The 25,820-nt window shown below is 40.7% G+C and overlaps 1 protein-coding gene across 1 annotated transcript in view; it reads left to right on the forward strand.

Moving 5' to 3' along the window:
* The window catches only part of NUDT3 (nudix hydrolase 3), a 61,659-nt gene that overhangs the window by 14,793 nt on the left and 21,046 nt on the right, over positions 1-25,820 (forward strand). Inside the window, exon 2 of the mRNA XM_040337803.1 lies at positions 11,155-11,265. Coding sequence (XP_040193737.1) covers positions 11,155-11,265 — 111 coding nt within the window. The remainder of the gene's footprint in view (positions 1-11,154; positions 11,266-25,820) is intronic.

Genomic DNA, 25,820 nt, shown 5'->3' on the forward strand with positions numbered 1-25,820 from the left:
GGGGGAAAAAAACAAAAAGCTATGCCAGTGGTCTCCAAACTGCGGCCCTTTGTGTGCTTTTATCCGGCCCTTGGGGCACCATTTCATCCACTGATACCAACAATGGGGCATAGTTTCTCCTACTGACACCAACAATGGGGCCCAATGACATCAACGATCAATTCTTCCCAATGAAACCAACGATGGGACACAATTCCTTACAGTGACACCAAGGATGGGGGCAAAATTCCTTACAATGACACCAATGATGGGGGACAATTCTTCCCAATGACACAACAATGGGGGACAGTTTTTCCTCAATGACACCAACAATGGGACCCAATGACGGGGCGCAATTACTCCCACTAAAACAAACTGATGTCGGGACCTTTTTCGACTCCCACTGACCACTGTCCGGCCCTCATAAACTGAAGGACAGTAAACTGGCCCTTTGCTTAGAAAGTTTGGAGACCCCTGAGCTATACCTTCAAGGTTTAGTGCTCCCAAAACTGACTTTTATAGCTCTGTTCACATATATGCTTCTCAAGGTTCACACATTTTCAGGGTGGCCGTGGTGAGGTTTTAAAGAGTCCTGTGTTTTTTTTTTTTTTTTTTTTGTTTTTTTGTTTTTTTTTAATACATTTTCAGGTAAAAAATCGCACCTAAACTGGTGAACAGAGCTTTAATGTATTGGTAGAGAAGAAGGAAATCTGTACCCGTGTCATGTCTATTTTATCCTCAGAATTTACCCACTGAATTGTTTACCTGGTGTCCTCTTTAGCACTGCCTATCTTACCCACTTCTCTGTGTACTAGTTTGTGTTTTCAAGTTTTAGTGCATCACTGTTGGTCCTGTGTCCCCATAGCAGAAATAAGAAATAAAAAAAAATAGTTTTTATTGGGCACTGAAATCCTAATGCATATGTTTGTAACGATGACCATCATATTTGATAATTATGGTGATACATTTTTTTGAACATTGTTGGAATAAATGTTGGGCATTTTGTCATATATGGACCTTAACCACTTCCATACGGGGCCTATTTGGCACTTCTCTCCTACATGCAAAAATCATAATTTGTTTGCTAGAAAATTACTCAGAACCCCCAAACACTATATATGTTTTTTTTTAGCAGACACCCTAGGGAATAAAATGGCAGCCATTGCAACTTTTTATCTCGCGCGGTATTTGCGCAAAAATCTTTCAAATGCAATTTTTTGGGGGGAAAAAATGGTTTCATAAAGTAAAAACTAACAAAACAGTAAAGTTAGTCCAATTTTTTTGTATAATGTGAAAGATGAAGTTACACCGAGTAAATGGATACCTAACATGTCACGCTTTTAAAATTGCGCACACTCATGGAATGGCGCCAAACTTTAGTACTTAAAAATCTCCATAGGCGTTGCTTAATTATTTTTACAGGTTACCAGTTTAGAGTTAGAGGCGCTCTAGTGCTAGAATTGTTGCTGGCGCTCTAACGCACGCGGCGATACCTCACATGTGTGGTTTGAACAGCGTTTACAAATGTGTGTGGGACTTGCGTGTGTTCGCTTCTGAGCGCGAGCTACTGGGGATAGGGGTGTTTTAAATTTTTATTTTACTTAATTTCTTTTATTTTTACACTTTTTACTTTTTTTTTTTTTTATCACTTTTATTCCTATTACAAGGAATGTAAACATCCCTTGTAATTGGAATGGTTTATCGCAGGTACACTTTATGGAGAGATGCGGGGTCAATAAGACCCCACATCTCTCCTCCAGGCTGGAAAGCATGAGATTGTGAAAAAAAAAACGCTGTTTTGAGTGGCAGTAGCGTTACTGCTCACAATTGATGCCAGCCACTCTGCTATGACAAAATGTACTATAGTGTGTTTTCTTATTATTTATAATAATTCTGTTTAAATACCTTATTCCACCTTACTGATATGGGGTCACATGACCGCCCAGCAAATTTCAGAGCGGGATCTCAGCCCGCTGTAGTCCATAGATCGGAGAAGGAGAGCAGCGTGTGGTCATGTAACCGTGGATCGGCGAGATTGAATAAGGTATTTAGCAGGAGATTTTAAAATAAAAGGCACTGTGTAGTATATTTTGTCATAGCAGAGGGGCTGGCAGTAATTGCGAGCACTGCCTTTACAACCACTTTAATCATAGTAAAAGTAAACCTGAGAGATTTGATCTTATTCTCTATACCTATAGCCTCCTCCTACATAAGAAGAGTGAAGGAGACAACAGCAGGAGCACTGACGATCCGATACAGGGGAAAAAAATATTTGATCCCCTGCTGATTTGTATGTTTGCCCATTGACGAATGATCAGTCTATAATTTTAATGTGTGAAAAAAATGTAAGAAAGGTATAGCGATAGGTAGTGGTGCAATGGATCGTCACCGATCCGTGATCTGAACAGGTCACCCTGTTCGGATTGGCGCTCCGCAGCCTCGGCCATAGGAAAGTCCCCGGCTTCGGCCTAGCTCCAGAGCGGCGGCCATCTTGGTACACTTGTCGCCGCCTTTTTTTTTTTTTTTTTTAAAGGTTAACTTTTTTATTGTTTTTTTTAATATAACGTAACACACAGCAGTTACAGTCGTATAATCACAACGAACATCTCTGCAAACACATTGCAATACGTAATCAGGTATACAGGTGAATAGTGTAAAACATTACATAGAAAACATCAGCACACAGCACAACTCTCGCTAGTCAGAGCATAGGCCCTGGCAGTAAATGGACCATTATATCCCCTTTACAAGTCTTACCCTAGGGGGCAGGGGGTATAGTACTATCTGAGGTAACCCAGGAGTTCCATATTTTGGAGAACTTTTTTGGACATCCTCTAGCTTTGTAAGTTAATTTGTATAGTGGTATCGTTTGATATCGCCATCTTGCTCCACCCCACACTCCTGCACAGTAATAATAGTGAGAAGGGGGTAAGCGGACATCTTGGTACACCCAACGGAGTTTTAGATTTCAGTTATTTTCAACACAAAACGGAGCTTATGTGCTTAAATACAGTATATGTAAATCTGACAGACTGTTTACATGTTAAATTTTAAAAGCAGCAGCAAACCTTACATGCTTGCTAATGTGACAGAACACCTCCTGATTTTCACATTTAGTTAAATGTGAAAATCAGAGATGTTCTTTCACATTAGCAAGCATGTAAGGTCAGCAGGTTTGCTGCGGCTTTTAAAATTTAACATGTAAACAGTCTGTCAGATTTACATATACTGTATTTAAGCACATAAGCTCTGTTTTGTGTTGAAAATAACTGTGAAATATAAAACTCAGGTGGGTGTAACAAGATTAGTCTTATTTTTTTTTCTGATCCAAAAAATGATCCGTGAGTTTTTTTGATCTGTTGCACCCCTAGCGATAGGTGAAAAAAATCATACAAAAAAAATATTATTAAAGGATGTATAAAAAAAATAGTTCAAACATGTATCGTCGCAAAGAAAGTCCAATCACTATGATCCTAAAAAAAAAAAGTGCAGAGGCAAATAACATCCTAGAGATTGTGCATATAAAAAGTCTGTAGCAAAATTAGATTAACCAGCAGCATGCAGTACATGGAAATGATACCTCTATGCCACAACATATATTTTTTGGCAATAATCAAACAGCCAGGCTTGGCAGAAACATTTGGAAAATCGTAGCGCAATATGTGTATTGCAGATGATTACAAGCAGGCAGTTAAAACAATGCTCTCATACATTTGCATGAGCTATACAAGTCGGCACCAACATGTAGGCTTTTGGGTAAATGTGCTTCGCCGTTCCAAAGCACAGGGGGTTAGGAACCCAAAAAACAAATACAACGTCAATAGGAAATGGACGCACAGCCTCAATCTGATATTTTTTTTGGCTCTCATGTGTCTTCTATGCAGATAACAAGCTCAGATTAGGAGCAGTCTCTTAAGGGGGGTGCTCGTAATCTCAATTTACCTGTATAAAAGACACCTGTCCACAGAAGCAATCAATCGAATTTCAATCTCTCCACCATGGCCAAGACCAAAGAGCTGTCCAAGGATGTCAGGATTGTAGACCTACACAAGGATGGAAATGGACTACCAGACCATCCCCAAGCAGCTTGGTGAGAGTGACAACAGTTGGTGCGATTATTCGCAAATAAAAGAAACCCAAAATAACTATCAATGTCCCTTGGTCTAGGGCTTAATGCAAGATCGCACCTTGTGGAGTTTCAATGATCATGATATCAGTGAGGAATCGGCCCATAACTACATGGGAGAATCTTGTCAATGATCTCAAGGCAGTTGGGACCATAGTTGCCAAGAAAACAATTAGTAACACACTATGCCGTGAAGGAATAAAATCCTGCAGCGCCTGCAAGGTCCCCTTGCTTAAGAAAACCTGTACAGGCCCTTGTGAAGCTTGGTAATGAACATCTGATTCAGAGAAGAACTTGGTGAAAGTGTTTTGGTCAGATGAGACCAAAAATGGAGATCTTTGACATCGACTTAACGCGCCGTGTTTTGGAGGAGAAGGAATGCTACCTATGACCCCCAAGACCGCCATCCCCACCGTCAAACATATAGGTGGAAACATGCTTTGGGGGGGTTTTCTGCTAAGGGGACAGGACAACTTCACCGCATTAAAAAGGGATTATGGACAGGGTCATGTACCAATAAATCTTGGGTAAGAACCTTCTTCCCTCAGCCATTGAAAATGGGTCGTGAATGGGTATTCCAGTGTGATAATGACCCAAAACACATGGCTAGGGCAACAAGGGAGTAGCTCAAGAAGAAGCACCGTAAGGTCCTGGAGTGGCCTAGCCAGTCTCCAGACCTTCCTCCACATATTTTCTATGGGATTGAGCTGAAGGTTCGAGCTGCCAAACGTCCACCTGAAAACCTTAATGACATAGAGAGGATCCGCAAAGAGTAGGACAAAATCCATCCTGAGATGTGTGCAACACCTGGTGGCCAACTACAAGAAACGTCTGACCTCTATAATTTGTACCAAGTTATGTTTTGCGAAGGGGTCAAATACCTTTTTTTTTTTTTTTTTTTTTTTTTTTTTATCAATTTAAAACCTTTTTTTTTTTTAATGCATTTCTCTGGGTTTTTTTGTTCTGTCTCGCTGTTACTAAATTTACCATTAAAATTATAGATTGATCATTTCCTTGTCGGTCCGCATGCCTACAAAATCATCAGGGGATCAAATACTTTTATTTATTTTTTACATGTAATTTCCTCCACCTGTTAACAGCCTTTGGTCTATAAGGATACCAATTGAATTGTTTCCTTTGACTCAAAGTGGAGTGTTTAAAGCTCAAAATATCACAGCATTAGGCTTTTGTTGTATACAGACGTGGCTCAGTTACATAGTCCTAAGGCCCCATTCACACTTTAGGTAGAAAGTTGCACAATTTTGTACAGGTCAAAAGGTCACCAATGTAAAAATCACCTGTAATCTGCCCAAAGAAATAAAAAAAAAGCTCCAGAACTTGTTTGAGCTTCAGGAGTTTTGGAGCTTCTGGCTTCGGGCGTTTTGGAGTGGAGATGTGAACTATCTCAATAGAGAATTGATTTTTATTTTATTTTTAATTTTATTTATTTTTTTCCCCCTCCAGCGTTTTGGAGCTTCAGGCTTCAAGCTACAAAACGCTCAGGCATGAATCGGGCCTAAATCAGGAATGCACATAAGTCAAGAAATATGTTTTCAGCAGAACCTACCCACAAAGGTCTTGTTCATCATGACCGGTTCCCCTTTTAAAGGGAACCCATTAGACTAAAAATATTGCTGTTGTCCCTTGCTAATCGGTTTTTGAAGAAACATGCTAACAGACTTTTTTTTCTTTTGCCTGAAATAGTACTTTCAGTTGAGGTACCTGTCTGTCATTTCTGACTATATAATAAGGTGTTTCTAGCCCCTGAAACAAAAACAAAAAATGCCATAGGACTGGTAGACCTAATCCCTACACAGAACATTGTCTCTATTTGCTAAACTGCTATAGTTTTTAGGATGTGTTTTATTTTATAGCATGAGCTATTTCTAATTGGAATAGTAAATACATTGACAAACAAAATAATTTGGTGTGTAATTTGTTTTTCTGCATTAAAAGGACATTTAGCCTTTGAAACCGTGTGGTTCCTAATCATACATTATGGGACCTAGAACTAGTATGCAGGTACATAAGCTAATGCTGCTGCCTTTTAGGAGATGGAACCCTGGTATATAAGAGCGGTGAGGACATCCCAGTTTATCCTAAAGCCTCGTACACATGATTGGACTGCAAACAAACTTTTCCGTGGGGAGTTGGCCGGGCACACCCATAGCATACACACGGCAGGACTTTTCTGCAAACTTTCCCAACATCACGTGGTTTTTCTGCTCTTTACAGACACTCTTTGGTCAACTTCTTATTGTTGGTTGATTTTAACATTGGTTCTGGGCATGCGTATTTGTTCTTTGGACAAAAGTCCGATGGATTTCTGTACACACGGTCGGACTTTGCACCATCGGATTTTTGTTGCCGAAAAGTTTGTCCGTTTGCAGAGCGAACTTTTGTCCCATGAAAACCGAAAAAGTTTGTCCGATGGAGCGTCCACAAGGTCGGATTTTTTGGGAAAAGTTTGTTGGCAAAAAGTCAGACCGTGTGTACGAGGCTTAAGAGTCCTGACACCAAATGCCTGGACTGCTCTCCCCAGCCCATTTCAGGGGTGCACACATTCTTGTTTATCAAGTCATTGCTTCCCTCCACCTGGAAAACTTTCTGGCATGGTGGACATCAAGGATGCCTACTTGCCAGTTCCCATAATCCTGGCACGTCAACTCTACCTGTGTTTGTGTACATCCAACATTACCGGTTTGCTGCTCTTCCCTTTTGGCCTATCTACTGCACATTCTCTTCACCAAGGTACTAGCCCCTGTTCTTGCTCTGCTCGTCGTGCATCCCCAGAGTGGGATATTTGAACAAACCACCTTCTGAGGGAACAGTTGTCTCAGTCAAATCAGTCAACGTCTGAGCTGTGGTTTTATTTTGATTACATCCTAAACCTTCAAGAGTCTGCCCTGGAAACATCTTATTCTTTAGAGTATCTGGACCCTATTTAGATAAATCCCTGTCAAAGGTCTTCCTTTGCCTGAAAAAAATTTCAGACTCTGCTCACATTTTTAGACTCTGCAATTCAGGAGCTAGCTGATCCTCCACATAGCTTATCGGGCTAGAGAAGAATTCCTACATACCCTCTTGGTTTTAGGAGAAAGCTAATTTCCTGATCAGTGTTTTGGAGCTCAGGGTGCTTTTTGGTTATCCCTTCCGTGCTGGACCTCTTGCCTGTGAGATCTTCAGACCAGGATTCAGTCAGACGATGCCATGGCAGTGGCTTCAACCATCAGGAAAGAGGCAGTCTTGCGGCTTAGTTTGAAGTAGATCTGATTCTGGATTTACCAGAACTTATTTTCGGCCCTGTCTGCTGTGCACATCCCAGACGTGGATAAATTTGACTTGACATGAAGACCAGCTCCAGCACAGGTGGGGGATCTCTCATTGGCTTCAAAGAGAAAGCTTGCATAGTTTGGGTGCAAGAGTTTATATCCAGACTTTGAAAAATAGTTGTACCTTTTGTCCTGCTTCAAGTTATTGCCTCCCTTCCTCACAGAGAATTCTTGACACTTAATCCCTACCTTTCCAGATCACCAGCAGTTTCTTTACTTTGCCGTGGCCAACAACAACCATTAACTTGTGGCTCTCGTGTCAGCACTAACGCCATGTACACACGATCGGAAATTCTGGCACCAAAGTACGATGTGAGCTTTTGAATGAAAATTCCGATCATGCTCCGTCTGACTTTTGCTGACGGAATATCCGCCAACAAAAGATTGAGAGCTGGTTCTCGGAAAATCCGATCGTCTGTAGTAATTCCGACGCGCAAAATTCCGATGCATGCTCGGAAACAATTTGACGCATGCTCGGAAGCATTGAACTTAATTTCCTTGGCTCGTCGTAGTGTTGTACATCACCGCGTTCTTGACGGTCGAAAGTTCAGAGAACTTTTGTGTGACCGTGTGTATGCAAACCAAGCTTGACCGGATCCGATCGGATCAATGCTGCATCCACGGAGGCAAGTATAAATAAAAAAAAAACACATACTTCTCTTTTAACCACTTCAGCCCCGGAAGAATTGGCTGCCCAATGACTCACAGGGAGCAGTAGATCACCCTCCTGTCACTAGGCAGAACAGGGAAATGCCTTGTTTACATAGACATCTCCCCGTTCTGCCTCCCCACATGGCAGTCGCCGGCGAACATTGAGTTTGCAGGACCCACGGGCACACTGCGGGCACACACCCGCCTACGTACAGGTACGTTGCTTTGCCTGCCCGTGCCATTCTGCCGACGTATATCGGTGTTGGCCTGAGTCACTTCTGACAGGTTTTCCTGATTCCAAGAGATCTAAAAAGGTGACGTGAAGGTTCTTCAGTGCACGGTCTGTGATTCACGGCCATTCTTGTGTGAGTTGCGTCTCTCTCTAATCGGCTCTCATTATGCTCTGGAGTCTGTAATTTTAGCTCCGTGCTGACTGCTTTCTGAAAACGCAGACAGGCCGTATAAATTCTGCATTTCGAACCGCTGTAGAGAAGAGAGTTCTACAGATAAACAAGTAAGACTTGTATAGGAGGATCTGTTTCATCTTTGCATCACCTAAGGCTAGTTTATTGGATATATGTAAGTAAGGGTTTACAACCGCTTTTTAGTATTTCTGCTCTGAAGTGAACCTGTACTCTGGCCAAAAGTGGTCCCTAAGTGACACGTGTAGCTCTCTTCTTTCAAGTGGAAAAAGATCCTACAGTAATGCAGCAGGACAGCACCAGGGCCCCCAAAAACCCTGTACACACGATCAGAATATCATACAAAAAATACAGATTTCGAAGCAACAATCTGATCGTTGGTGCACAGCCAACAATCTGATCGTTGGTGCACAGCCAACAATCTGATCGTTGGTGCACAGCCAACAATCTGATCGTTGGTGCACAGCAAACAATCTGATCGTTGGGGGACAAACGCAAACTTTGTGTTTTCGTACGATTTTTGTTTTTAATCAGTACAGTTTTCATCCAAAAATACACTACAACACATTACATCACTTCTGACATTTATATTCTGTTGTATGAGAGTTTTCGTACTTTGGTAACCTATTTTCGATATGGAGATTGCCATCCCCCCCCACCCCCAAAAAAAGAGAATTTGTCCGATCTCATCGTGTGTACTAAGCTTAAGTGCAATAAATCTGTACTTCTCTTTTAAAATTTACAATGCACACCCAATCGGGTGACAAATGTATTTTCTAGTTCCGTAATTCAGTATCTTTTTTTTTTTTTATCAACTTCTCATTCACTGAACAGTGAGTTTGTATCATCAATCTTGTTCAGTTAGCAGGGAGAAGATCAAGGCCCTGTTAAAGTGCTATGGAGCAACTGTGGAACCTGTTTCCCTGAGGGGAATCGAGGGGGGGGGGGCTGTCCCTTTCTGTGTAGTGTTGTGTGTGTGTGTGTGTGTGTGTGTGTGTGTGTGTGTGTGTGCGTGCTAGTAGTTCAAAATTTGGCTATAAATGTTTCAGACATTTGTTGTCCTATGCTCAACTGGTTATTACAAATGTAATGACTGTTGGGCTTTGGTACTTTAAAAATGTTTGTGTCTATACGAGGGTCTCTGAACTTTTATATTTTTCGTTGGAAATGCTGAGGGCGGGAGGGGTAGTAATTGGTCTTGTCTGAGAGTGTCATGTGACTGGTCTGTCTGGCAAGCCAGTGTTTTATCAAAGTGCATCCTGTCTCTGAAGATCTGTGCAAGCGTAGGACGCAACGACAGTCCAGCTGATATAGTGATCAGCTGGCGTGACGTCAACACTGCGCATGCGCAGATCGTCTGAGGCTTTATCCGAGGATCTGCAAAGGGAGAATGTAATCGTGCAACACACCTAAATTTTGCCTGTAACATGATTGGTCTCCCGCATGAGCAAAGGCATGCAGGATCTGATAATTACATTATCCTTTTGCAAATCATCGCATAATGCCTCAGACGATCTGCGCATGCGCAGTGACGTTATGCCAGCTGATCAACTTATCAGCTGGAGTGCCGTTGCGTCATGCGCAGATCGTCGGAGGCATTATCTAATGGGGATGCATTATTCGATAGAACACCGCCTGACCTTGGACCTTAAAGTTTTTAGTATAAGAGTTGGCACTCTGTGGTGAAGATGGCTGCAAAACTTAGAGGGAAAAAACAGCGTAGATCTCCTAGCCCGGTCTGTTTGAAACTTCAGACTAATGCCCTGTACACACGATCGGTCCAATTGATGAAAACGGTCTGATGTACCGTTTTTTATAAGTTAACCGATGAAGCTGACTGATGATCAGTCGTGCCTACACACCATCAGTTAAAAAAACGATCGTGTCAGAACGCGGTGACGTAAAACACAACAACGTGCTGAAAAAAACAAAGTTCAATGCTTCCAAGCATGCGTCAACTTGAATCTGAGCATGCATGGATTTTTAACCGATGGACGTGCCTACAAACGATTGTTTTTTTTTTTTCTTTCTTTCTATCGGTTAGGTATCCATCGGTTAATTTTAAAACAAGATTGAATTTTTTTAACCGATGGATAAATAACCGATGGGGCCCAACACGATCGGTTTGGTCCGATGAAAACGGTCCATCAGACCGTTCTCATCGGTTTAACCGATCGTGTGTACGCGTCATAAGGCATCAAATAATGGGTCCTCACTCCTGCGATTCAATCAGTTCTATGTGTATGTTTCAGCTTGAGCTATTAAGCTTTGCCAACTGGATTTCTATGACACCACAGTATACAGAAACTGGAAAGCATATGGAAAGAAGCCTATAACTAAAGCGCCTGGCTGATGAAAATAAGACTACATTAATATTTTGAATGTAGTATTTTATAACCTGAATAAACACATTTCTTATTTAGAAAATGTGTACATTCCCTCGTGGTGTTGAACTAGAAGTGGCAAAGTATCACAAAATGTGATGACTTGCACATTCTTTAGCATGTAAAGTAGAAAACATTTGAATGTTTGCCTGAAGTGGCATATTTTATACATTAACAAAATTTGATATATGGTAAAGAAAGATTGACATGGCTATATGTAAATACAAACATTACTGCATGCAAATTTCCTCTTTCCCCAGGTACTGTTGGTGAGCAGCAGTCGCTATCCTGATCGTTGGATTGTCCCAGGCGGAGGTCTGGAGCCAGAGGAGGAACCCAGTGCAGCAGCCACTCGAGAGGTTTTTGAAGAGGTAGTTGCTCTTCTTCTTTTTTTCATTTACGATCTTTAAAAAAAAAGTTGTGCATTTGAAAATCTTCAATGTCTGCATAATACTCCATTCTCCTTTTAAAAATGTTGTGAAAGATGTTGAAATATGAGGCTGGAACCATGTGTGCATTTTGGCAAGGTGTGTTTTTTTTTTTTTTTTTTTTTATATTGGAGTGCAAAAGCATCAAAAACATGGCAATGTACTATGAAATGTAGACAAGCGTGCAATAATGAGACTTTGCCACATGTTTTTTATATATGTTTTTTATATATGTTTTTTAAATTTGTTTTTAAGGGAAAACACCCTTTTATATGCATTGCCACATGTTCCAAAGTGTGTTGACTTCTGTGTTCTGATATGTTGCCATTGATATTAAGGGTAAACTGAAAAAAAAAAAACTTGCCACGCTCAACCCAGGTATTCCTTGAAGGCTATGAAGAAGATTAGTGCTGCGGCTGAGGCACCTGCAAGCCATAATGCATCCACTGTGCAAAAAAGCTGACAGTCAGGCACTGAAATAATATTTGTTACAAACGGTGTTAAAAATCCAGTACAGCTGCGCTAACATGTTTTGGCAAAAAAAAAGCCAAAAAGCATTGGCTCAGCTGTACTTTATGGATTTTTAACCCTGATTGCAATAAATGGTTAAAATTTCAGTCCCTGATCGTGAGTCAGCATTTTTTTGTATAGGGTTATCAAGGGTAAACACAATTTGCCAAAAGTGAGTTCAGTCTTAGTGTATGTTACCCCCAACATTTGACTTTCCTGATATGTGTTTGTTGTACCATGCATTTCTATTACATATCCTGTTCTTTGTGTGAAGCTGCCAATCCCCATGCTTTCCTCTTTCAAACTGACCATGCTAGGGATGAAAGTAGATCCAACTCTTTTTTTACATTTAACTTGAGAGCAATGCCTGCCTGTCTTTTAATAGCCTAAGCCCCTTAAGAACAGAGAACAGAAGTCTTGTGATCACTTTTAAAACAAGAATAAAATGTATACAGCCGTGGCCAAAAGATTTGAGAATGACACAAATACTAATTTTCACAAAGTCTGCTGCCTCAGTTTTCGAGATGGGAAATTGCATATACTCCAGAATGTTATGAAGAGTGATCAGACAAATTGCAATTAATTGCAAAGTTCCTCTTTGCCATGAAAATGAACTTAATCCCATAAAAAAAAATCCACTGCATTTGTGAAGAAGGCTTCAGGGTGCCCAAGAAAGTCCAGCAAGCGCCAGGACCGTCTCCAAAAGAGGATTTAGCTGTGGGATCGGAGTGCCACCAGTGCAGAGCTTGCTCAGGAATGGCAGCAGGCAGGTGTGAGCGCATCTGCACGCACAGTGAGGCAAAGACTTTTGGAAGATGGCCTGGTGTCAAGAAGGGCAGCAAAAAAGCCACTTCTCTCCAAAAAAACATCAGGGACAGATTGATCTTCTGCAGAAAATATGGTGAATGGACTGCTGAGGACTGGGGCAAAGTCATATTCTCCGATGGAGCCTCTTTCCGATTGTTTGGGGCATCAGGAAAAAGGCTTGTCCGGAGAAGAAAAGGTGAGCGCTACCATCAGTCCTGTGTCATGCCAACCGTAAAGCATCCTGAGACCATTCATGTGTGGGGTTGCTTCTCATCCAAGGGAGTGGGCTTACTCACAATTTTGCCCAAAAACCCAGCCATGAATAAAGAATGGTACCAAAACACCCTCCAACAGCAACTTCTTCCAACAATCCAACAACAGTTTGGTGAACAATGCATTTTCCAGCACGATGGAGCACCGTGCCATAAGGCAAAAGTGATAACTAAGTGGCTCGGGGACCAAAACGTTGACATTTTGGGTCCATGGCTTGGAAACTCCCCAGATCTTAATCCCATTGAGAACTTTTGTGGTCCATCCTCAAGAGGCGGGTGGACAAAAAAAAAACACTAATTCTGACAAACTCCAAGAAGTGATTATGAAAGAATGGGTTGCTAGCTATCAGTCAGGAATTGACCCAGAAGTTGATTGAGAGCATGCCCAGTCGAATTGCAGAGGTCCTGAAAAAGAAGGGCCAACACTGCAAATACTGACTCTTTGCATAAATGTCATGTAATTGTCGATAAAAGCCTTTGAAACGTATGAAGTGTGTGTAATTATATTTCACTACATCACAGAAACAACTGAAACAAAGATCTAAAAGCAGTTTAGCAGCAAACTTTGTGAAAACTAATATTTGTGTCATTCTCAAAACTTTTGGCCACAACTGCATATACAATAGTCTATACAAACATTTTGCCTTGTATTTTTATTTTAAACTGGTTGTTTTACAAGGTAAGGGTCCCCATATAATTGAAGAAATAGAAGGCCATAATTTGAATTCCATTTGACATTTGAAATTTGAGCTGTGATAAGTGTGAATGCTTGGTAAAAAAAAGTACCTTGCAAATCCTTGCTTCTCGTCCAGCAATTCCTTATAAAGCAGGCATCGAGCAGAATAATAAATACGCATCTCTGTTCATAGATACAACAGGCGAGGTACACATTGCAACATAATGTAGTTTACAATAAAACCAAGCATATCCATGGCAAAGTGTGGATTGACATGAACAAAATGAAATGTTTAGGTTTCCTGGTCCATAATGTCGCAGAATTATAGATAACCAATCTAAAATGCATTATATTCATGTTAACTGTCATACCAATCCTCGAAGGTAACAAAAAATACAGGCAAAACCCACCAATAGGGGTGTGTGTGTGTGTGTGTGTGTGTGTGTGTGTGTGTGTGTTAAATATAATAAATATATATATATATATATATATATATATATATATATATATATATATATATATATATATATAAACACAAGTCAACGATTTGTGTGTGGGAAGTCAATACTGTGTAACTACTGTGTGACTTTCAGAGCACTGGGATGCAGGAGCGCGTGCTGCATTAACTAGGTGAATTATTACAGATTTAATTTTTTTATAGATTTACAGACAAAATATGCGGGTCCATAACTTTTTGCACGATTGTATGTACCAGAGTCCAAAAGGCAGGTTTTTTTTTTTCAATGCCGAGGAGACTTACTGTGTCTCTTTTGCATTAAAGTTTCTAACCTGCTTGTCTGACTGGTATATAGAGTTGCGCACATTTTTGTGTATAATTCTGGAATATGCCGAGATGAATAAACTTCTGCGCATGAGTGGTAGTTGCATCATCTCAGCCCAGCCAATCGAAATAGCCTAAAGGCCCGTACACACGATCAGATATTCCAACAATTGTCTGGACGTGTTTTGTCGGATAACTCGACCGTCTGTACTCTCCATCGGACAATTGTCGGAATTTCCGACATCAAATGTTGGATGGTCATGCCTTTAAAATGTCCGACGACAAATTGTGTTCCGTCGGATTATCTGATTGTGTGTACACAAGTCCATTGGACTAAAATCTAAAGTAAAAACACGCATGCTCCGAACCAATGCTAACCATCAGACAACATTAGCAGAAGTTGCCCAAATGGTGGTACTAAATAGCTGAAAAACAACTTAGTGGGGGCGTGGCCTGGTGCGGAGGACAATGGAGGCTTTCTGAGGAGGCTCCGTATAGCCGAATCCAATCAAGAGCCATCCGGTACCTAGGATCGGAGATTACCTCTCCTGAATCCTCCATCCCTATTCAGAATATCCCCCAGTACATTCCGGTACCATTATTATTCCTTCAAAGGGTCCCCCGGAGGTGTACAGTGCTCCGTAACCGAGCTCTGTTAGAGAACTCTCGTCGCCATTTTGGGGCCTACGAAGCCTTCTCCTCAGGCGCACTCAAGTGGGGAAGACTAGGCGAATGCTGACACAATCCTTGTGTCTTCTCCCTCGCGGGTAACAATCGCGGTGAGAAGGATACTTTACCTGATAGACACAGGGTATTCTTTTTACCCCAGCACCGGATCCCTCGCTCCTGAGGCCTATGCTCCATCCTTGATCCACGGTCTAAATTACTGCAGACGACGACGCGGTCGAGTACAGCAGGGAAGGCAGACAAGTTAATCTGCCAGTCCTCTCCCATCTGTACCGCATCGATCGACAGGGGGACCCAGGACGACTGTCTGACAGGAGACTGATGGAGATACATGGCTGATATGCCTAAGGCCCTCTGACGTACTTTCTATTCAGGCTGTGAGGGGGAACGTCGCCATCTTGTGGCCTAAGAATATATTGATACAGGAATAGCTCATCTGTACTATAGACTGCATAGATTCAGATTGGCCTTTTTATTTTTTATTTTTGTCTAATTAATTCATCCCCTGGAGCCCGAAAATTAGAGTAAGGTCATCAGATTACTTGCACCGATAAAACGCTGCCTCAAGAGAAAAACTGATTAGTATTTATGATTAGTGACCGGGGAAAAAAAAAAAAAAAACGATTTTATCATCATAAGCTCACAGACATCTTTTGAGGTCTATACAAGGAGGTAACGCCGCCATCTCGCGGCCTGCATAATTCAAGATTCTATAAAAATAATATGAGCGCTTTTCTGTGGCGATAAATACTGGAAATACACACTTTTCTCTCATAATCCGCCTCAGTAGCTTAAACTCATTGTGTGGTGACTTGTGATCATCTTGAAACATACATAATCCACTGTGTCACGCTATTTGGAGTTCTTATTATATTTATCTCTTCTATAAACTGAGGTAATTCTTAGTACACTGGCTACCTGACTGCAATATTAGTCTAATAGCGGTAGTAATGATTGGCTACCAACTGGATACGGTACCCAGGGTATGTGTTGTATATTGTAGGATCATCCTATGATTATCCTTGCTATGGGAATTTACTGAGGTGTTCCAACACACCGTCCGATGTTAGTCGACATAAGCTGCAATCCTATACGCTAACATGATACCTGCATGATATGTAAATTGAGGCATTTTTATGATGCTGGTCTTTTTACAATACTTAATGTAAAGGCTCAAAACTGGGTTTGGACTGATCACATAATTAACACCCATTGACTGATGATAGTTATAGGTCTGTTACACCTATAGGAGCTGATATTGGAGTGAACTGTTGATTCTAAACTATAGAACGACTTTACTCGTACTGATACGGATTCTTTACAGCACTTCTTATATATGAAGGGGAAACAGGGTAAAAAAAAAAATAAGAACTCAATTATCAAAGAGTGTCTCCTTGATATGGACACCCCTCCTCATACAGGCCCTCAGGTGTCTGTGGTGGAACCTAAGTTTAATGAACAGTTCTCGTCTCATGTGACGCCCTCCTCATCATCTCCTTCAACTACAACTACAGCTTTATTTTCAACTATAGTACGGGAAGGCATAATACCTGCAATGGCTGATCACGGGATTCCGATGGTGCCTCCCTCACATGACCCTATACAAGTGACCGCTAACACCGAAAATGCCCCAGAAGTTTCTTTCAATGTAGCTGATCTCTATAACAGGATCTCTGAAATGATGGAAAGGGGTTTAGCTCTTACGGCCGAGAAAATTACTAAAGATATTAGGGCAGACTTCCAATGTCTTGGCAACAGGATTGACTCTGTGGAACATAAATTGGACACTAACGTTTCGAAAACTGAACAACATGATGACCATATCCACTTCCTACAGGAACAACTGGAGGCCGCTCAGGCTAAGATTGATTGATTTGGAAAACAGGTCAAGAAGAGAAAACTTCAGGGTTAGGGGTCTACCTGAGTCCATTATGGACGTTCATTCAGCAATACGAGACATTATGAGAATCCTCCTCCCATCTATGCCTGATATAAAATTGGAAATTGATAGGGCTCATAGATCATTAGGTCCACTAAGAAGAGATGGTTTGCCCAGGGATGTGGTGGTCAAGCCTCATTATTTCTCTACCAAGGAGGACATTATGAAACGGTCCAGACAACAGGAGAATCTTCAATACCAAGGTAATACCATACAAATATTTTCTGACATTTCACCATATACCATTCAGAGAAGAAGAGCAATGAAACCGTTATTGTCTGCCCTTATTAACAAGGACATCAAATTTAAATGGGCTTTCCCCTTCGCCTTAAAATTCAATTACAATGGTAGAAACCATGTAATACGTAGTTTCCAAGAGGGTGAACGACTTCTGTTTGATCTGAAAATTATTTCTCTTGAACCTGCCATGGACACTACTCCACCTTCAGTTCAATCTGCCAAGAGAAACACTCCTACTAGTCCGACTCAGAATCCATGGAACAAGGTCAAATACAGGAAAATTGGAGGTGACCAAGTCCCCTGAATATTGAATAGACTTACCCAGGACGTATCTTTTTCTTTGATTCAGATGAATTTTATCTCGGATGCTTTTTGAAAAAAAAAAAAAAAAGAGGAAAAAAAAAAAGATTCCGGGATTGCATACCTAGTTGAATGCAGTTTTTCTTTAGATTTTTCTCCTCTTTTTTCTGGTCATCCTCTGATTCAAAATGCCTTTTTTCTTGAAATTGTTTTAAGATGTAATTTTTTGATTTGTCGACAACTGACGACGGTGAGGTATTAAACCTCAACTTATCTCTTGTGTCGACACTTTGTCGACCCAATGGGTAAGAATATAGTCCTTTTCCGGGACTATGCTAAAATTTCTTGTTTGAATGAGGGAAGGAGAATCAATCTCTTCCCCCATTCTTGGTCACGAATTGACCTTGCACGATCTAATAGTTTGTTGTGCACTATGTTTTTTTATTTTTATTTTTTTATCTCTTCTTTATATTTCTTTTTCTTTCTTCTTCATGTTCTCCTCCTCTCTTCAGCCTGCCTGCCATTGTTCATATTTATGGAACTACTGGTGATATCTATATGGTCCTGCCTGTCCGTAGATGTTGATGAGACTTATGGCTGGATCGAATGATGTATCTAAACCCCTTAGTGTTACTCACAACACTCAGGGGTTGAATTCTCCTATTAAGAGGCGCAAAGCCTTTCAAGTATACAAGTCTCTCCGTGTAGATGTGGTTTTCCTTCAAGAAACCCACTTTCCTAAACGGTATAACCCCTCCTTTTTGCATGCCCACTTTCCGTTATTTTATCTTGCTAAAGCAGAAAACAAAACTAAGGGAGTGGCCATTCTGTTTTCTAGGTATTGTAATTTTAACCTGATTAAAGAATTTGGAGATCCGGAAGGTAGGTTTCTTTTGCTACAAGGTACCCTTGATGGAAGACTGTACACATTTATTTCTTATTATGCTCCTAACAGAGGTCAGAAAAAGTTTTTCTCACAGATGCTTGATACCCTCCGTCCATATATGGAGGGGATCATTCTTATGGGTGGGGACTCTAACCTAACTTTTGATGCAGGATTGGATAAGTCCAAACCTTCTATTAATGGCATCATCAGACCAACTAAAATTAGTTTGCAAGTAGCACGCATTCTACATCAGTCTAGATTAACTGACATCTGGAGGGAGTTGAACCCCAAAACTAAAGACTATACTCACTATTCTAACCCTCACCATTCTTATTCTCGTATAGATCATATATTGATCTCTAACCATCACATCCCAGCTGCCATTGAGTCTATTATAGTTGATGTTTCTTGGTCAGATCACTCGATGGTTCTTTTGTCACTGAGGAGAGAGGACACTTCTCCTAAAGTGTCTCATTGGACACTTAATAGGTCTATTTTGAAAGATCCTGTCTTAATGAAGGATATTGAGCGATCTCTTCTAGAATACTTTGAGCATAATGATACAGATGATGTATCCCCTGAAACTTTGTGGGCTGCCCACAAGGCCTCTATCAGGGGCAAAATTATACAAGTGGCCGCTAACCTCAAGAAACAAAGGAACCTGGACATAAGGAGACTGGAAAACAACTATTTAGACCTCTGTAAAAAACATAAATCTGATCCTCTTAACTTTCCAATTCAGGCACTTGATGCAGCTAGATCTGCATTGAATTTGGTACTTACAACTAAAGCAGGGGAAGACTTGAAATGGACTGGTGCTAATTTCTATAAATTTAAAGATAAAATAGGCCCAATGCTAGCTCATAAATTGTCACCTAGATTTCAATCAAGGACTCTCCCTAAAATAAGAATGAGTGATGGTTCTTTCACCCTGAATCCTAGGAAGATAATGGAGGCCTTTCATGACTTTTTTTCTAAGCTTTATGCATCCGCTGCTGATTTTTCTTCAGAGGGAATGGATGATTTTCTGGACAATTTGAAACTTCCTCACTTGACTGAAATACATAGAGAGGTGATGGAATCTCCCATATCCGCTGAAGAAGTATCGTTGGTGATTAAAAACCTAAAATTAGATAAAGCCCCGGGCCCTGATGGGTTTTCGAGTGCATATTATAAAACATATTCGAGCATTTTGACACCCTACATGGTTAGATTTTTCAACCACATGACCGATGGAGTTCCCATAGACAGGCAACTTAATTTGGCTTATATATCGGTTATCCCTAAGCCAGAAAAGGATCATAGCCTGGTGGAAAACTATAGACCAATTTCTCTTATTAATAACGATCTTAAAATACTCACTAAGATAATGGCCAATAGATTGTCCTCTTTCATCGGCCAGTATGTTAGTAAAGATCAAGTAGGCTTCATCGCTGGAAGGCAAGGTCCTGATCAGGTTAGGAGGGCTGTAGATCTGATCTCTATATTGAACTCGGGTTGGACTGGTGATACTAATCAAAGGGGAATGCTTCTTTCTATAGATCTTCAGAAAGCATTTGACTCAGTATCATGGCCATTCATGTTCGGAGTGATAGAACGTTGGGGGTTTGGCACGAAATTTCTTGGAATATTATCTGCACTTTACTCTCACCCTAAAGCTAATATACGCTTTCAGGGTATTTTTTCGGAACCTATTGAGATTCATAGGGGTACTAGGCAGGGCTGCCCTTTATCTCCCCTGATATTTGCAATAGTTATGGAATCCCTGGCTATTCGTGAAAACTCAAATATCAGGGGAGTTAGATGTGCCAAAATGGAGCATAAATGTGCCTTATTTGCAGATGACCTTTTACTGTTTTTGACCGATCCAGACACGTCCCTACCAGAAATATATTCTCTTTTAGACAAATTCTCTATGGTTTCAGGTCTAACTGTGAATATGGCCAAGTCTAGGGCCCTCAATGTTTCTCTATCTGAATCCATGGTATCTTTACTGAAGAAAGATTATGGATTCAAATGGGACACCTCTTATATCAAATACCTGGGTATCTATTTGACCCCCAACATCCAAAATTTGTATTTGGCCAATTATCCCCCTATGTATAGAAAACTTGAGAAAGATTTGAAAGATTGGGGTACTCAGAATATAGGTTGGATTGGTAGAATTAACTCGGTTAAGATGACTCTTCTCCCTAGGCTTTTGTATCTTTTTAGATCATTACCCATACCGATAATTAAAAGTCATCTAAAATCTTTTCAAGGAAAGATTACCAAGTTTATTTGGAACAATAAGGGTCCACGCCTTTCATCTCGCACTCTCTATAACTTGCCTGAACAGGGTGGTCTGGGGGTACCCAACTTATTATGGTACTATCAATCAGCGAGATTGGCACAGTTATCGGAAACTTTTCTTAAACATGAACGCCCTGACTGGTTAGATATAGAAGAGCAGGCGACCCCGAATCTAACGATAGAGGAGTTGATGTGGAGTCCTACCAAGAATAGGCCTTCTATATGATCTCCGACTCTTTCTCAAACCTTAGTTTTATGGGATTCACTTAAAAACAATCCCTCTCTAATTTCTAAAGGCAGGCCTTTATCAAGTGTTTTTCTAGACCCACTTTTTGTTGCTAAAATTGATATAGATTCTTTCAAATGGTGGCATGATAAAGGGTTGTATCGTATAGGTCGTTTTTTTTCACGTTCGGGTCCACTTCCTGAACAACACTAAATTGCCAAGCTAGATCTTCCTGTCTCAGAAAAACTAAGATTTTCTCAACTACATGATTATGCACAAAGCCTATGGGATAGTGACTCGATCTCTGGACTATTGACACCTTATGAAAGTAATTGTGATCAGGGTTTGATCAGGAAGGGAAATATTTCAATCATATATCAATCGCTTGCTAATAATTGCACCAAATTACCTCATATGCTGGCCTGGGAAAAGGAACTTAATAACACATGGGATTTATCTGACTGGTATAATAACTATACTAGATCCATTAAAGGATATGTGAATATATCCCTTGTAGAGGCTAATGTAAAAATTTATACTAGGTGGTATTTAGTTCCTGTAAAACTGGCTTCCATGTATCCGTCAACTTCGCCCCTATGCTTCAGAGGTTGTCAGGGATTGGGGTCTATGGTACATATATGGTGGGAATGTCCCAAAATACGAGGATACTGGAATAAGGTGTTTAACATAATAAGACGAGTCACAGGCTGTAACTTACATCAATCCCCCACTATTGCTTTACTTAACGGAATGTTACCCCAGACCTCCAAGGTTACTAGAAAACTCATCCTATACATTCTGACGGGTGCCAGGATCACAATCGCAGCTGCGTGGAAAAAGACAACTGTCTCCGGTATATGAAACAAAAGGTTACATGGATTATGGAACAAGAAAAGAGGGTTTGTTCCATGTTGGATATGTCTACTCTTTTCCATGAAATATGGGAACCTTGGATGAAATTAATGGGAATATCTTTTACCCCGTGAAGGCTGTGATGACATTTATATCCTGAGGATGATGATGTTCATTGGCAGGCAGGCTGCCATATCTTTTTCTTTTTCTCTTTTCTCTTCCTTTCTTTGATTTTTCTTTGATTATATCTCGTTGTCTTATCTATGAGGATAGTATCCTCGCTATTTCTCATTCTCAGTGTGTTATGTTTAGAAAAAAAAAAATAATAATAATATAAACATTTGTATTTGCCTATGTTTAGGTTATTAAAGGATTACACCAAACTTTTGGGGATATTAGGTTTGATGAGGGTTTTGAGAATATATGATTACAGAAACCGGTGGGTTTTAGTAATAACTATTGGAGGGAGGGAGGGGGGATTGAAGGGGTTGCTTGACCTTAGACACAGACAGTTCCCGTTGGGGGTGTCGGAGAGGTTATTGTTCTCCAGAAATCCTATCCTTTATTCGTTCCGTGAACTTAGGTCTAGTACACACATAGGGTTTTTTTCATATATATAATTTATTGTGTGGCAACGGTAGCCCTAAGGGATCCTATAGCATATTGAATTATTCTTTTATTTAATTATAAATTATTAGTTACACCTAATTTTTCTTCTTTGCTTATACAAACTGTTTTACTCTCACCGTAAGGTGATGAACATAAGAAATGGATAGATATGATGGACAGTTACTACGACAAGAAAGTCTAATATGTGGAGTAATGCACTTGCTTTATTTTATTTTTTTATATTATTGACTTGTATACTGCTGTTATAGTACAAATGTATGTACTTTTATTGAAAATAAACTTAAAATTGAATGAAAAAAAAGAAAAACAGTTTCATGATTGTTGGCTGAAAAAGTTCTGCCGTCCTGTATGCAGAACAAGTTCACGGCCAACGCCCTTCGGACAAAAATCCACGGATTTGTCCGATGGAAGTCCAATCGTGTGTGTGTATGAGACTTTAGACCGACAGAAGAGTTAAGTGGCCAGTAAGGGAGCTTGAGGACACTGAAGTGCTGGGGTGGAGGCAGTTAGCATTCCTGCTTTAAGTTAAAGCGGGGGTTCACCCTTAGAGGGCACTTTTTCCCCTTAGATTCCTGCTCGTTTTTACTAGGGGAATCGGCTATTTATTTTAAAATATGAGCAGTACTTACCCGTTTACGAGATGCATCCTCTCCGTCGCTTCCGGGTATGGGCTTCGGGAATGGGCGTTCCTTCTTGATTGACAGTCTTCCGAGAGGCTTCCGACGGTCGCATCCATCGCGTCACGATTTTCCGAAAGAAGCCGAACGTCGGTGCGCAGGCGCAGTATAGAGCCGCACCGACGTTCGGCTTCTTTCGGCTACGAGTGACGCGACGGATGCGACCGTCGGAAGCCTCTCGGAAGGCTGTCACTCAAGAAGGAACGCCCGCTCCCGAAGACCCATACCCGGAAGCGACGGAAGAAGATGCAGCTCGAAAACGGGTAAGTACTGCTCATATTTTAATACAAATAGCCGATTCCCCTAGACCGAACGAGCAGGAAGCTAAGGGGATAAAAAAATTTTTTTTACAAATGGGTGAACTCCCGCTTTAAGTAATTTTAGACTGTTGCCCTTAAAGCCCAGATCCAGGCTTTTTTTTTTAAATTAAACATTGGCCTTTAACATTGAAAGGTTATTAGATATACAGTACATATATAATTATATGTATTGTATGTGTAAGGAGACAAGATCTTGGGAAATGCATTTATTTGAACCAAAGGCTTGATCGTTGCTGAAAGTGGGAGGGGAAAAAAAGGATTCCCAAATAGAAGATATTCAATTAAAATGAGTGTTGTAGTTATGGTCCAGACTTGTATGAGTTGAAAGCTTTCATTTCTAAAGCAATTGATGGAGTTTTGGAGAAAAAGAACCCGTTTTTATGAGCAAGTTCAGTGGTATGTTATAACTAAACAATAGGTAAGCCAAGACTTCCTGATTGAATTTCTTTATTTTTAGGGCCTGCCAGCTTATACAGAATTGTTAACTTTATTTAGAACGGCAATTTTATAATGGAGTTCTTGAATAAATATTTGGGAAGAAAATTGTATAGACGTTTGAATGCTCTTCATTTTCATTGCGACTGTCAAGGCTCTCCTGGAGTGGAATTAAAATGGTTTTCATGTTGTACAAAAAATATTGAGGTTGTCTTTGGTGACTTCCTTCTAAAAGATGCTGCATCGATCTTCAAGCTCATTTTTCTTGGTCAGACAGGGAACATGTTGCTTGCCTGATGCAGAAAGAAATTGTACATTAACCACTTAACCCCCGGACCATATTGCTGCCCAAAGACCAGAAGACTTTTTGCGATTCGGGACTGCGCCGCTTTAACTGACAATTGCGCGGTCGTGCGACGTGGCTCCCAAACAAAATTGGCGTCCTTTTTTTCCCACAAATAGAGCTTTCTTTTGGTGGTATTTGATCACCTCTGCGGTTTTTATTTTTTGCGCTATAAACAAAAATAGAGCGACAATTTTGAAAAAAATGAATATTTTTTTACTTTTTGCTATAATAAATATCCCCCAAAAATATATAAAAAAACTTTTTTTTTCCTCAGTTTAGGCCGATACGTATTCGTCTACATATTTTTCGTAAAAAAAAATCACAATAAGCGTTTATTGATTGGTTTGCGCAAAAGTTATAGCGTTTACAAAATAGGGGGTATTTTTATGGCATTTTTATTAATATATTTTTTTAATAGTAATGGCGGCGATCAGTGATTTTTTTTTCGGTACTGCGACATTATGGCGGACACTTCGGACACTTTTGACACATTCGGGACTTCTCCAGAGCCTCTCCCATCCTCTGGAAAATAAAAGAAAGAAGGCGCCACCAGGTCAGGAACAATGCGATTTTTAATTTTACAATATGTGCATTATCCACTTACATTTAAAATGAGAGAATTTGGCATACAAGTCCTTGCTGGCCCATAGGTCAGAATGCTTGAAAAAGGAGAGCGCCTAGCAACCTATGGCGCATGCTCCGAAACGTTGTCGCTCTGTCGCTGCCCGTGACGTCATCACGCTCCCATGCGGTTTGTGTCTGTGTCTCAAGCCTCACTCTTGGTGCACACATTGCCCGGACTTCCTGGTTTCCCAGCTGACGAAGATCCCAGGGTATAGTTTAACTTCACAGCCTACATCTGCAGCGGATGATCGCCACCTATGGACCAGCAAGGACTTGTATGCCGAATACTCTAATTTTAAATGTAAGTGGATAATGCACCTATTGTAAAATAAAATTCACATTGTTCATGTCCTGGTGGCGCCTTCGTTCTTTTGTTTTGCATATTTGGAGCTTGCTCTCATCTTCCCCCTGGAGGCTTGCCCTGGAACATGGACACATTTTTTTTCCATTCCAATTTCTCCCACTGTGTGACACACGCTGTATAATACATAAAAGGGTTATCATTCAACGGACATATTGGGGGTTATTTACGAAAGGCAAATCCACTTTGCACTACAAGTGCACTGCATGTGCACTTGGAAGTGCAGTCCCTGTAAATCTGAGGGGAAGATCTGAAATTAGGGGAAGCTCTGCTGATTTTATCATCCAATCGTGTGCAAGCTAAAATGCTGTTTTTTATTTTCCTTGCATGTCCCCCTCAGATCTACAGCGACTGCACTTGGAAGTGCACTTTCAGTGCAATTTCAAATGCAATTGCAGTAAATAACCCCCATTGTCTTGCATACCTGATTACAGCGCCACTACCCCCATTGTTTCATCCTCTGGAATGCTCTACCCCAGGGGTCCTCAAACCACGGCCCTCCAGCTGTTGCAGAACTACACATCCCATGAGGCATTGTAAAACTCTGACATTCATAGACATGATAGGAATTGTAGTTCCTGAACACCTGGAGGGCCGTAGTTCTACCCCAATCTGTGCGACTTTCTCCTACTTTGTC

Source organism: Rana temporaria, chromosome 2 (genome assembly GCF_905171775.1).
Source record: "Rana temporaria chromosome 2, aRanTem1.1, whole genome shotgun sequence".
In the NCBI taxonomy this organism is placed as follows: Eukaryota; Metazoa; Chordata; class Amphibia; order Anura; family Ranidae; genus Rana; species Rana temporaria.